The sequence below is a fragment of the Anser brachyrhynchus genome, assembly GCF_964034855.1.
Source record: "Anser brachyrhynchus genome assembly, chromosome: 19".
Taxonomy (NCBI): Eukaryota; Metazoa; Chordata; class Aves; order Anseriformes; family Anatidae; genus Anser; species Anser brachyrhynchus.
Genome location: NC_137712.1, coordinates 9,431,896 through 9,445,363, shown reverse-complemented (window position 1 = coordinate 9,445,363; position 13,468 = coordinate 9,431,896). Strand labels below are relative to the sequence as shown.

The 13,468-nt window shown below is 41.5% G+C and overlaps 1 protein-coding gene across 9 annotated transcripts in view; it reads right to left on the bottom strand.

Annotated features, from left to right (window-relative positions):
• The window catches only part of TNC (tenascin C), a 178,023-nt gene that overhangs the window by 17,359 nt on the left and 147,196 nt on the right, over nucleotides 1-13,468 (bottom strand). For 3 of the 9 annotated variants that reach the window (XM_080561592.1, XM_080561591.1, XM_080561594.1), the window contains 6 exons: nucleotides 10,767-11,039; nucleotides 8,461-8,733; nucleotides 7,077-7,349; nucleotides 4,455-4,730; nucleotides 2,151-2,423; nucleotides 373-645 (listed from right to left, as the gene is read on the bottom strand). The exons of 1 other annotated variant lie outside the window; for it this stretch is intronic. In XM_080561592.1, coding sequence (XP_080417718.1) covers nucleotides 373-645; nucleotides 2,151-2,423; nucleotides 4,455-4,730; nucleotides 7,077-7,349; nucleotides 8,461-8,733; nucleotides 10,767-11,039 — 1,641 coding nt within the window. The remainder of the gene's footprint in view (nucleotides 1-372; nucleotides 646-2,150; nucleotides 2,424-4,454; nucleotides 4,731-7,076; nucleotides 7,350-8,460; nucleotides 8,734-10,766; nucleotides 11,040-13,468) is intronic. 5 more of the 9 variants (XM_080561595.1, XM_080561597.1, XM_080561593.1 and 2 more) reach the window with 4 other exon arrangements.

The window sequence follows — 13,468 nt, the reverse complement described above, 5'->3', positions numbered from 1 at the left end:
TGTCATCTCTCTTTTATAGGGAGGTAAATTATTGAGGAGATACACAATTAGTCTGATGAAATCACTGAAAAAGGCTGATAGTCATTATTTCTCAGCTCTTAAAGCCAGCACTTTGAATGCTAGACTCTGCTGTCTAATTCCAGATCATGGAAGTAATTAAGTAAACCATATTAAATAGACACTGATGAAGCTAAGGAATCTGAGATGACTCACTATAAATAACTACATCACATGAAAAAAGAAACTCAGATAAATGACATGCAGGAGACAGTTCAAAGACCTCGGTAACTGCTCAAATTGGCTAGGAAAAGGAGAAATGTTAAAACAAACAGGCACAAACACATTATACTTTTCCTACTGCAAAGACAATACCTGTGGTTGCTACTGAATTTATGGGTTGGGAACGCCGTCCACTGCTAACTCCATAGAGCTCAATTTCATACTCAGTACCCTCTTTCAGCCCTGTTATATCGTGGGTGCGCTCATGGCCTGGTACTATTAGTTCCAGTGGATCAGATTTCCTTTTGGTATCCCTGATCCTTAGAACAAAACTGTCGAAAACCCCATCATCTGCAGTCCAGGACAGACGGAAGCCGTCTGGAGTAGCATCTGAAACCAGAAGATTGTCGACCTCGGGTTCTGCTTCTAAAAAAGGAGAAGATAGCAGTAGGGGAAAAAAAAGTGATTGTTTTAATCAGTTCATTAGTGACCTGCCTGAGGTCTGGATATAGTATACTGCAAGAATCCAACCACAGTTCAAAGAAAGGGAAACAATCTGCTGGCTAGTGAAGAAAAAAAAAAAAAAAAAAAAAGAACATTAGCATTTTACAAATACTGAAGACGTATGTGAGTGTGTTTGGGCGCATTCAAACATTTCAGTCTTCAACAGCAAATCCACTACATGGAAATACACCATTTGCCTCTGCCATGCAAAATTACACATGCTAATAGTAAGTTCGAAGTGCATTTGTCCCTTGCTTTTCATTGCATTACCCATCATATGTGAAAACTTCATGTATGATAAAATCAGGCTTTTGTTATAGATCTACAGGCATGCCTGTAATACTGTCAGGTCTCTGTCTGTTAGGAGAACATCACAGAAGCTGCTTGAAAGAGTTTTTCCTTCATGCAAAACCCTTATTCCATGCATTTCTGGCCTCTGTGATACCTCTGATCAGATGAATCCTTCACTTTGATAATAAAAAAAGGCTGAAGCAGCAATGGGGAATCATGAAAATTCATATTCCTTAGCATACTTAAATCCCAAGTGCAAGACCTACTGTCTTTAGCAAACGAACCCACTCAAGAGGATCCCACGAGCTGTAAGACGTTAAATAACTACAGCACATCTTCAGCTCAGTATGGTCAAGCATCACCACCTACAGAAATGCTGCCGGAGTGGTTACTGTCTTACAGCATCTCTAATGCAATTCTATCTTCCACAAGAAGACATTCCTATTTATTTTTTTGTGAAGCTCCAATCAGGTAATCCCCAGCTTTTCTGCTGCGTAATCAGTAACATGCAGATGAGACTTGATGGTTATAGGGCTAGAGAATCAGTCTGCAACGACTTTTCAAGAAAATTCAAATGCTGCTGGAAAACAGCAGCTGTGATGAGGCTGAGAACATGAGCTAAGGTTTTGTGGAGAGCGAAATGCCATCTTTACAGTTGGCAGTGATCACACTCGATGGTCTGTGTGTGGAACCCACAGACAGAGTGAAAGAAATGAGGCCATAGGCAGGAAAACCAGTATGACGTTCCTCCTGAAGATCCTGACGGTTGGCAAGTTTGGGAATGCTGATGTGCCCAGCAGCTGTTAACAAGACGAGCTCCCACATGCAACTAGTTGTCTTGAAAGACTCCAGTTAGAAGTACCTGCATGAACATAGCAGAAATTTTCACCCCTCAACCCATGTCATGCGTCTCTACAGGATCCCTCACAAAGACAAAAAGGAAACGTCAAGTTAAAAGGAATGGAATTTCATTGGTGACCCTATCAATCACAAGGAGTTATGTGTAGCCACGATGCAAAAAAAGGATGCAAAAGCCAAGGTTTGTTTTGCAAATGGACTGCATAAAACATCTTCCATGTGAGAAGAAAAGCAAGAAAGATAGGGTGGAAAAGAACAATTTGTTCACATTAAAATACCTGTAATGGCCACAGTGCTTAGGGGCTTTGTTTGGTGCCCCTTGGCAAAACCATAAAGCATAACCTCATAGCCAATGCCAGTAATAAGGCCTTTAAGCTTCAGTTGCCGCTGGGCTCCCGTAAGGAGGAACTCCTGTGGGTCCAGCAGCTTGCCAGAATCCACCACGACTACAAGAAAGTTGTCAAAGGCATTCTCCGATGCCATCCACGACACTGTGAACCCGTAAGGGTTAATATCAGAGACAGTTAGGTTTTCCAGTGGGGGCATGGCCTCTAAAAGAAGGGAAGGTGCAAAAAACACACACACAAAAAAAAAAAGAAGCAAAAAAACATTGCAAATTAGAACGTGTCACAGATTCCAACAGACATAAATCACATTTTTTTTCCCCCAAATATGGATTTAATTGAAGTGTATAGCCCAGACCACAGGACTAGGATTTTCAATGGAGCCTCCAAAAGTTAGATGCTCAATTCTTCGTTTTCCTCAAGGGTGTCTTAACACCTCATCTCACAAGCTCCTTTGAAATTCCTTCAAAGCTCAATGTGCAAGCACATTTCTTTTGTTACACATGCACTAGAAAGCAGTTATAACAAAAACTGTTTGAGAAATTCTACACATAAAGCTTTCATTTCCTTTCACTTGTCTCCACCACGGGTGCTTTAGGGACAACTTTCAACCTTGACATTCACAGTTCCTATATTTTGCATTCTTTCCTCTCTAATTCACACGAATATCTCCAGCTTTTCTTTTTTTTAAACGGTGGAGGGGTCAGCGGTGCCAGAAGGATTGCCAGAAGCAGGGCATGAATCAGCCAGGGTCATAGCCCTTGCAAGTACTAAATACTTGCAAGATGGCTTTTTGTGGGGGATAGGAGAGAAGCAAGAGTTTGCATTGGCAGAGGGCAGGGGCTCAATGACTGCAGAACAGAGCAATAGCCTGACCAAAGAGCTTCACAGGCAGCTGCTAGTGTGCCATGTTGACAACTTAAAGAAATTCCAGTGAGGGGGCTTTTTTTTTTTCACATCAGCATGACACTTGTCAATGTTTAGAGCACGTAGACCAACTTCTCAAAACTTTCCCACCATGTCTCTGAAAAAAAGGCCAAATTTTCACAAGATTGTTTCTCAGAGTTTTTTGCTCGCTCAAAATCTGACAAGTCAAATAGGAAGATCAACTGGCTCTGTTAAGCCCTGGCCTTCATCCAGGGTCCCGGGTATTGCTAAAATTTCTCTAAACTATTTGACAAACCTTGTTTTGTTGGCCCAGGAGCTAACTCACCAGATCTTCCATCACTCAAATTCCACTCACTTAAGAAAGTACCAGTTCCCAAAGATCCACATTTCAGTTTGGTAAACAAATAATGAGTCCCAAATGCTGAAATTATTATCCTGGGATAGGTATTGAGTGACACCAACGTGCTAAACCCAGAAGGTTTATGAGAACTGTTGGCACATCCTACTGCTCTGTAGAGTGCCACGTGTTTACCTAGCTGTGGAAACTTCCTCTGAAAATACCAATGTCTACGGTTTGTTTTCAAGAAGGAAACATTTGTGCTCTGGTGGAGCAAAAGAGCAGGAATTTTGAAAGCAAACGCTTGCTTCTAACTACATGTCATCAGGTGGCAGATCAATGTTGGTGCAAAATGCAACCATTTTCCCTCAGGGAAATGATCATGGTCATTGCCTTTCACAGAAAGTGCTGGCCCAGATGCTGAGGGATGCTGCTACTGTGACTAGTTCTCCCACTGAGCATTAATGAAGTGAGGGGGAAAAAGAAAAGGCCTCAATTTCTGCTTAATCCTATTTAGGCTTCCATATGTTTATGTGACAATCTCTAGCAGTGCATACTGGCCACATAGTACATAGAATGTGAACTCCATGGTATTTATTTGATGATTTAGGCATGTGATGTTCAATTAATCCCAGTTAAAATCTGGCCAAATTATTCAGACGTAACAGATATGTAGCGGGAACACCACAAAACAGAAGGTATTTTAATATCCAGTCCTCTCCCTCAGATGGAGCTACTGACAAATTTCTCCCTTAAACTTCAGGATTTGAAGAAGATTATTACACATAGGAGAAAGACTCCAGAGGGCTCTTGACTCACTTTAAACTATTACTCCTCCTGGACAATTTTTTAAGGCCAACATGCCCGCTGTGACCCATTCCTGTACGAAGCTTGCAAATGAAAGCATTGTTGCTGGGCAAGATATTCAGTGCTGCAGAGTCTGTTCTTTTATCCATGCTGGAATATATATTTTTATAAACTGATAAATATACCCCAAGCCTTTAAGCAGGTACCTGTCATGACAAAAGCAGTGAGGGGCTCTGTGTGAACACCTGCATCGGTAGTGCCCTTAATGTTAATGTCATAGCCAGTGTAATCTAGCAGGCCTGAGATGTGAGCGCTGCGAGCACCTCCTGACACCGTAAGCTCCTGGGGCTCGTGTGCTGCATAGGAATCTCTAATGTGTATAACAAACTTGGCAAAAGGCCCATCTCTTGTGGTCCACGAGAGGTTGAAGCTGTCGGGGGTAACATTTGTGAGTGTGAGCGTGCCCAGCTGTGGCTCAGCCTCTGAGGGAGAAAGGAACACAGGTGAAGAGAGAGCATTACTTAATAGGGTGAGGGAATTAGCCACAGGGGGGGTTATCGATTCTTAAAGCCAAAGCGGAAGCTTTTAGCCTTCTTTTGCAGTGGTTAAAGAGGAGCACCATAACAGCTATTTTGTAAGGTTTTGGAAAGAAGCCAATGAAATTAGTGCTGACTTTTTTTTTTTCCATTCAGTTTTCTTAAATACGCTCAATTTTCCTATTGAAATGTGGGCCTGATTTGTACCAACAGCATACAGCCCCATGGTAAAACCATGGGAACTGCAGTAACTCAGCACTAGAAATATAAGGGAAATACCCGGACCCACAGCAATTCCAGAATAGATGAAACAGGATTCAGGCAGGAGTTAGGTGAGTCCAAACCAGACATCCTTGAAATCCCATTTCAGCTTCTTCTTAGTGTTCCTGTTGCCTGGCAATGTAGGTACAGAACCCTGAAGCTTATCAGGGTTTTAGTCCTGGTAGTGATCATTTCAGCACTAATCTCAGGCCAAAACCTCCCCGGATTCCACAGCTAAGGTGTTCCTCATCCCCTGATTAGGCATAATCAGGGAATATCTAATGGACTGGACAAAACAAACAAGCAAACAAAAAACACAAAACCAAGGAAACACTGCTGTAGCTCTCCCTCTTTCTGACCATTCAATGGTAAGGGCTTTTCTTGAGAAAGCAAAGACTTTCCTTTTCTGCCAAAGGAAATTTAAAATCACGTCTCTCCCCTGCTAGGGGAGAAACTTGGCCTTCAGGCTATAGAAGGGGGAGAGCTCCCCACCATTCCTGTTTTAAGCTGTTCCATTTAGCATAAAATCATCAAGGATTCATGAGAGCACAGAAAGACCACAAACGTGACCCTGCAGTCAGGTGGTCAAAGAATCCTGTGTGGATTCAGCCCTCTCAGGGCTGAATTTCTATTTTTTTTCTCTTGCCAATTGAGTATAAACCAAGAACACCTTGGGAAATGCAGCCCGTGAGATACAGGAGAATAACTGTGTAAGTGATAAATGTCGAGAGAAAAGCAAGAAGGACGTGTCACACTGACCAAGAGAACAGTGTAAGAACAGATTCCTTTTTTAAACTAAAACATGAACTGCTGCAAGATGTTCCAACTTTTACCCGCCGTCCCCAGTGGCAAGACTTTTAGATAACACTCCACCTCCTTCTCTGGAAAAATCTTGGAAGAGGTGATTCCAAGTGGCCCCGATTAAGGACACATGCTGCTGTCATGCTGCCAGCCAGTGGCCATCAACGCCCTCATGGTCAACAGTGATGAATTCACCATGTAAGCACAATACTTCTGAAGACAGGGGAGGAGATGATAAAATATCCACAATGCAAACAGGCTTGGGAGGAGAACCCAGTGAAACCGAGCATGGAGCCATCAGCCCTGCATGCAGCTCAGAGCTGACAAACCAATCCTTTCCAGTCCGATTCTGAAATGACCACATTCCTTCACATGCCATTTGCATCCAGTCAGGCAGGCTCACATCACGACAACCAAACTCCAAAGAATACTACATGCAAAACAAGTGGAAATTTTCTTTTCTGGTGAGTCTTAGAGAGCTCCTGCCATCCTGGAATCACCATCACCAAAGGAAAAGCTCTGACATCCAGTGAAACCAGACAGGTTTTAAAGACTCAAAGATAGCAAGGCAAGTGACAGAGTGGTGGGCTGATCATCAAGAAAGGGTGTGCTTCTTGTTTGAGCCCAGCTGTGCTGGGAACATGTAAAAATGCCCAGCAGAGGAGGAACACCAGAACCAGCACAAGGTGACCAGACCACTCCATGCAATCTTGGCTGGTCATTTAGCATGCTGTATAAAACTCACGTAAGAGATGCAAATGTCTTGGAAGACATTTGGTTTTAAGAAGAAAGAACCAAAACAACATGCAGGTGCCTCTCTGGTCTGACAAAGATATGAAGGCCTCCCACCCACAACAAAGCAAGTGAGGATGGGACAAATGGAAACATTATTCAGATCAAGTGCAAAGATATTCTGTGAAAAACATCAGCCATCTGGAGCATGTCATTTATATATACACAGTACTTGCAGATAAGTGTATATATAATGAAACCAATCATGGTTTACTACTGGCTCCCTTAATGCTGGGGGCACTTTTTCAGCCTTTTCCATTGTCTCAGATATCTCTTTTCCCAAGTGCTCACAAGCTCATTTGGCCTCCCCTCACGGTGATCTTCCTATAATTTACCAAAGGAACGATGATGAGTTGGAGCCACGTTTTAGAGCAGTTCGGTGGACAGAAAAAGAAAGAAGAGAAAAGAGCAAACCTAGAAGGTGAAACAATGAAATACCTGTGGTTGCCAGTGCTGTCAAGGTCTGACCACCTTGCCCATCAATTACACCATGGAGTTGTATAGTGTAATTAGTGGCAGCTTTGAGGCTGGTGACTACATAGTGCCGTGAGGCCCCTGGCACTGTTTGCACCAGGGAGTCCAAAGGGAAGTCAGAGTTTCTGACTTCTAGAATAAAATGGTCAAAGGCATTGTCCTGCGCCTCCCACGTGAGCAACATGGTGTCTGAGGTAGCATTTGATACAGTGAGTTTGCTAAGGAGAGGTTCCTCTACTATGGGAAGAAAAACAAATGGAAATGCGTTGCAATTATTAAAACCCAAAGCAGCAAAATAAAATAAAATAAAAGTTTGAATTCACCCACAGGTCACAAAGACCAACTAGCCTTATATTTCTTGATGTTTTCCACACCACAGTCCCTGTGGTCACCCTGCCCACACTACCTATGACTCAGTGAGGATATTTACAATCTGCTGATGCTAGAAAATACAGTTCTATGTTATCTTGATCACTGATGTTTGATATTAAGCTCAACATCACCGACTACATTAATCTATTGCTATGACAAATTGCTGTGACTTTTCCTAAGATCATGTCAGCAGAAAAAAAAATTTAGTAATATTAAATTACCAAAACATGAGCTATTATCTGCCTGCTATGAGAATACGCCTTCTGCTTCTGTAACCTAGTCCTCTCCTTCCACTTTCACACTGTAATTGGCTACAGCACATTCGACGCTTCCCTTTCTTTGAGAGTATTTTCTGGAAAAACTGTCAACTATAAAACCTCAGGATGTACAATGTGCCAACAGCTAAATGCCTATCTATTTAATTTACCAACATCAAGTAAATGCTCTCTTTCAATCTCTCATCCAACATAATCTGAATTAATAAATGTATCAGCCTTGTAGGAGTCTGCTGACACAGACTGAAATGTGCCTGAAACCCATTTAGAGAATCAGGATAAAAACTGTAACTAGAAATTGGTTTATCTGAGAGAAGGAGTGTGTCTTCTATTCTGCCTGACAAACGCATACTGCAAAAATAACATAATGAATTATCTCCCACTTGCTTCCTGGGAAATTTGTTTTGATTCTCATTAACATCAGAAGTTGTCCCTACCCTAATGTTTGAACAAGAGCAAACATATTATGTGAATGAAATCACACCATACTGTGATTGATTGCCTTTGCTGGATGGGATAATGGAATAACATCCACAGTTCAAAATGTCTGCGGCAGGTCTTCCTTAGAAGGTGTCAAACAGTGAGGTAGAGAATTTGGCAGTGGGTAGATTGGTAGGGTAGCTGGGGGCAAGGAAATGGGCACAACCTGCAACAAAGAGTTAGAAGAAAGCAGAATTAGCATTGAGGTAGGTTTTATGTACCTGTTGTAGCTGCAGAGCTTATTGCCTGTGTGCGGAAACCATTAGAGATCCCATAGAGGTAGACTATAAAATCAGTGCTGGGGGAAAGCCCCGAGATATGAGCTGTTGTTGAATTGCCTGAGACGTTGAACTCCATGGGCTCCAGCAACCTGTTAGAATCAATAATTTCAATAGTAAAGACGTCGAAGTCCCCATTGGTGGTTGTCCAAGAAAGGTTGAAGCTTTCAGGAGTAATGTCGGAAACGGTTAGCTCACCAACTTCTGGGTGCACCCCTGAGGAGGAAAACAACACTGGTCAGAAGGGGACAGCCCCGTGCCTTCTCCTGCTAGAAATGCTGTGCTTCGCTCTGCACATGCTGACAGCACTCCGTGCTGCCCTTGGAGAAAAGGGTTTAAATAGAAGCTTGCTACAGGCAAACAGGTTTTAGGGGAAGAAATCAAATGAAAGCATCTCAAAATGCTAAAAAAGAAAAAAAAAAAAAAAAGAAAAAAGGAAGGTTTAAAGCTATGGCTATTTCCCTTTGCAGCCATGTGTCTTTGAGGTCTGAGCATGAAAGCAGTTGCAAAAGAACATTTCCAAAAGCCCCAGGGCATTTGGACAAGTCAGCTTCCAGTTTTAGGAGAAGCTAAAACTAGAGCCATTACTGTATCCAGAGGAAAAGATTGTGTTTTGTTTTAGTTCTTCTACTTTCCCTTTCAGCTTATGCCTATGAAAGCTGGCATGTAATTTGGCAGCTGGAGCCAAAATGCAAAGCAGTGATAGCTGCCTTGGGGTTTCTTCCTCTCCGTAGGCATCCCTGACATGCTACAGGAAGGCTCATAAAATTCTGACAATTGCAAGTCCCCAGAAAGGAAAATTTTGAAAAGCCGGATGCTGAGTATGACCCAGAAAGGGAAGGGAAAACCTCAGCAGGGCATCTTCTGGTGTTTTCATTAAGTTAATAAAAGGAGAGAACATTGCATATTTAGGCAGGACACCCATGATGTCTGTTTTCTTGTTTGTGCTTCTACAGCTTCCCTTGTCTAGTCACATTTGTCTATTTTCAATGGGCAATCTGCTACCAGCTCATACTCAAGGCTCTCAAAGCAAAGGACTTCCAGACTGCAGCAGGACACAGCCCAAGGCAAGTGCCTTGTGCCACACACATTTCTACTTAAGCCAAGCTGCTTAAAGCACTATTGAAACAAGCAAGCTTTACTGTGTATAATGTTTTTGTTTTGTTTAGTTCTTACATGTACTTTTATCTCCTTCTGTGCTGAGTAATATGTGCTTGGGAAAAGTAAATACGAGCAGCAAACTTTAGGCTGTCCCACAATTTTGGGAGGTTGGGAGGTTGCAAAGGTCTGTAAGGAAGCCCAAAGGCAGCAGATATTGTCTACAAGAAATAGTTCCATCACTGGTGTCCCCCTCTATTGCCAATTAATTCATACCCTGTTTGTTATAATGATCGTAACAGTTGGACGAGTCAGTGAGCCATACAGGGCAGACATATGTTTATATTTGCTTCTCACAGTAGAAACTTGTGATGAGCAATCCTTTATCCAAAATGCAGTGTTTCACAGGATCAGCCAGAAAATTATTTCTGTAGCTCTTGAATAGTTTCATGCAAGCTTTTGATAATGCAGGGCTTACCCTCCTTCTTTCAGGTCAGTTTTATCCAGAGTACTTTGGTTGAATTTGGTCTTGCATTGTAATTTTTTCAGAACGGTCCGATTGTTTAACAACCTTATGTGGCTCAATATATGATACCATGCTTGGAAGAAACTCACTTGTGTTCTTTTCTATATGAGAACATATAGAAGGTGTCTGTCGTTGGGTTGGACACACACACTATACACTTGAGATTGGATCTATTAGGAAGCTGGCGCAGCATTTCGGAAATAGCTTCTGAAGGGTAAAACACAAACATGCTCTTGGGCTTTGATTATCTGGGCTACAAAGTGCGGATTTTATAATTTTTACAAGGCAACCTGGGCTTTCCTGAGCATGTACAACAGCCAGTTGGGTTTTGCAGTTAGTATCAACCAGCAGAGAAGCAAATAAAGGGAACAAAACAAGCCATTCTGAGGGGGGTAAAAAGAGCATTCCTGAAAGCGAATGGCTCCATGGGGGCGCTGAGACTCATATTGGAAAGTCTGATCATGAGACATTTCCATGCCAGAGATGTTCAGCCAAGCCTTAATGAGTTCAGCGTGCCCCATGCAAAGCAGACCGAGTGAGCAAGCTTTGTCGAGCAGTTGCAATTGCTCTGGCTCATGTCCCTGTCTGCAAAGGAAGGGAGCCATGAGACTGGACGAAAAGATACCTGTCGCAGTTTCAACAGAAAGGGGTTTGGTTCTGTAGCCGTTAATCACACCGTAAAGTGTGATGTTATAAGGTGTGTTGGCCTTGAGGCCTGTAACATTCATAAAGCGCAGTCTGCCTGGGACCGTGATATTCCGGGTTTCTTCTGGGTTGTCAGCCTCCTGCACCTGAATGACAAAGTTCTCATAGGCCCCGTCAGCTGCTGTCCAGGTGAGCTGGAAACCATCCCAGCCAGTCTCTGATACTGATAATTTTCCAAGCTCAGGTTCTTCCTCTGAATAAGGACAGAGAGTCAGTCAGTTACTCAGATTACAGACTGGTGGTGGTGAGGTATTACTTAATGACTTTCAGAGTTAATGAACTTCATTTGTAAGCAAGTGACACAGAGATGCACCCCCACACACATTGACATTCTCAGCTGCCCCGGATAACTCATAAAGTCTCTTCAGACACTTGGCAAGACAGAACAGAAAGAAAAGAACCATAATAATAAATAATATTCACATTAATGCTAAAAGACTGCTTACAGAAAGTGGTTTAAAGACTGTCTTACAGCTGCGAGTGTTTTGCCAATATTAATTACAACTCCCTATGAGACAAGTAAGTATTACTATAACCACTTTACTGCAGCTATTAACAACTTAGTGTTTGTCATTATATAACTGTGAATACTGCAGTAACGCCTGTTGTAAGGCTAGGAGGATGCTGAGCATCTACTACTTGGGATTCTGATGTTTATGCTTTTAATTGAAGGATGATATTTATTCTTCCAAACTATTTCTAATCAAAAACAATAAAGAAGGGAACATTTCCTCTATGTCTACATGTCTTCAGTTTAATATAGTTATCTTCATTACATTACATTATTCTGCCCCGAAAACATTTCTGGAGGCCGAGTAGCTTGGATTTTCAGAGTTACTGATATTAATCTAAAATTGAAATCTGCATTCACAGAAATCAACATTCTCATATGCTGCCACAAGGGTGGCCTAGGAAGTTGGGAACCATCAGATGCATGAACCATCATCTGAAAGTTTAGGTTGTTTTCTCAGCAGGAATAGAAAGTCCTCCAGTACTGAGAAGCTACAACTGATTCCTTAAAGTTAGCAGTCACGTGGGAAAATGACACAGTAATACCTTATTTTTTCTACATGGAAAATCCTGCTACATGATCTATCATGGGCCTGTGGGCTGGGATAAGTTTCTAGCACTTTTCTCACTTCCTTGCATTGTTAGCACATCAGCATTACAATAAGAACAGAGTCTAGCTAAATAATCCCAATCTGCATGCCTGAGCATTTATAAGAGATATGACACATAGAGGGAAATGGATCTGATTTTTTCAGTTCTAAACTTCAACTTCAGACATTATGTAAATTTTGAGTCAGTAAGGCCCTGAAATAAATGAGAATTAGGCTTAGCAACATTATTCATATAAATTTTCTTTCTGTAAAAAACAGAAAATCTCTTGTGTGACTGCTGCATAGCCTTATATGGGTAGGTGAGGCTGCATTTTCAGAGGTTGAGCACTCATGGATAACAGTCAATTACCATCAGTGAGATTCATTAATGTATAGCAAATACTACTACCCAGGAACATCAAGCTTTTCCTATCCTGTTAGAAAGGAAAAGATTGTTTATGAAATAACACCATATTCAACAAAAAATGCATGAATCCTAGAGCTGTTTAGTTTCACCAGTAACAGCAATGAAATACTCAGAGGCAAAATATAAATCATGTCAAGATAGCACTATTTAGCTGAAAAAGAAAGCAGAACAGAAAAGGAACGGTTGAATCAGAAATAACGATCTTTTGGTGGCAACAAATAAATAAGACAAACACACTGCTTAAAATGAAAATGAAACTAAACCAAAAGTTAAAGCAAGGCAAAATATTTCATGTAAAAGCATGATTATAATAAGTAATGCAGTAACCATCACAGCTCAGAAGCAACTCAAATTTCTCTGAAGAGTACTCAGTCTCATTCACCTCCAGGATGCAGAGTCCCTTTTTCTCCCGTTTATTTCTCATGCATGCCTGAAACAGAAGCGCACTCGACCCCATCATGCTCTCTAGGGACCGAGAGATTCTCATATAAAATCATGCACCAGGTTGGACAGCTGGAGATCTCTGAAAGCCTCATCCACAAAGCATTCAACATATGTGACAAAACAATGATAACATCATGGCAAATAATATCAAGGGATGATGTTTCTTAACTTTAAAAAAAAAAGAGAGAACAAACCATTGAGAGATAAGACTGCTCTAACCATGTACTAGGTGCACAATGATCTTTGTGTTTCTATGTGAATATCTTATCGCACATCACAAATTTAATTCTTGGCTGATGGTCTGCTATAGTCATTAGTCTCTGGCTATGCTCTTCAGGAATTAACTTTGACATTGTTACTTGCATCATTATTGAACTGAGCTCTGTGGCTACAAGCCTGTTTCCTCATGAAATACATTTAAGAGGGATAAGAGGTAGAAGTTTTCAGAAAGGTATACTCCCAATGTGTTACAATCTTTTTTTTCCTCTAACATCACCACTTCCATGCCAATGCTGCAAACTGCAACCTCCTTGTGATTTTTCTTGTGTGCTTTGGACCACAATCCCTGTAATATCTTGCTATTTTCACGTCCTTTGTAAATAGCAGATGCATCAATGCTTCTCTTTGCATGCAATTTGAAAAGAGAGAATT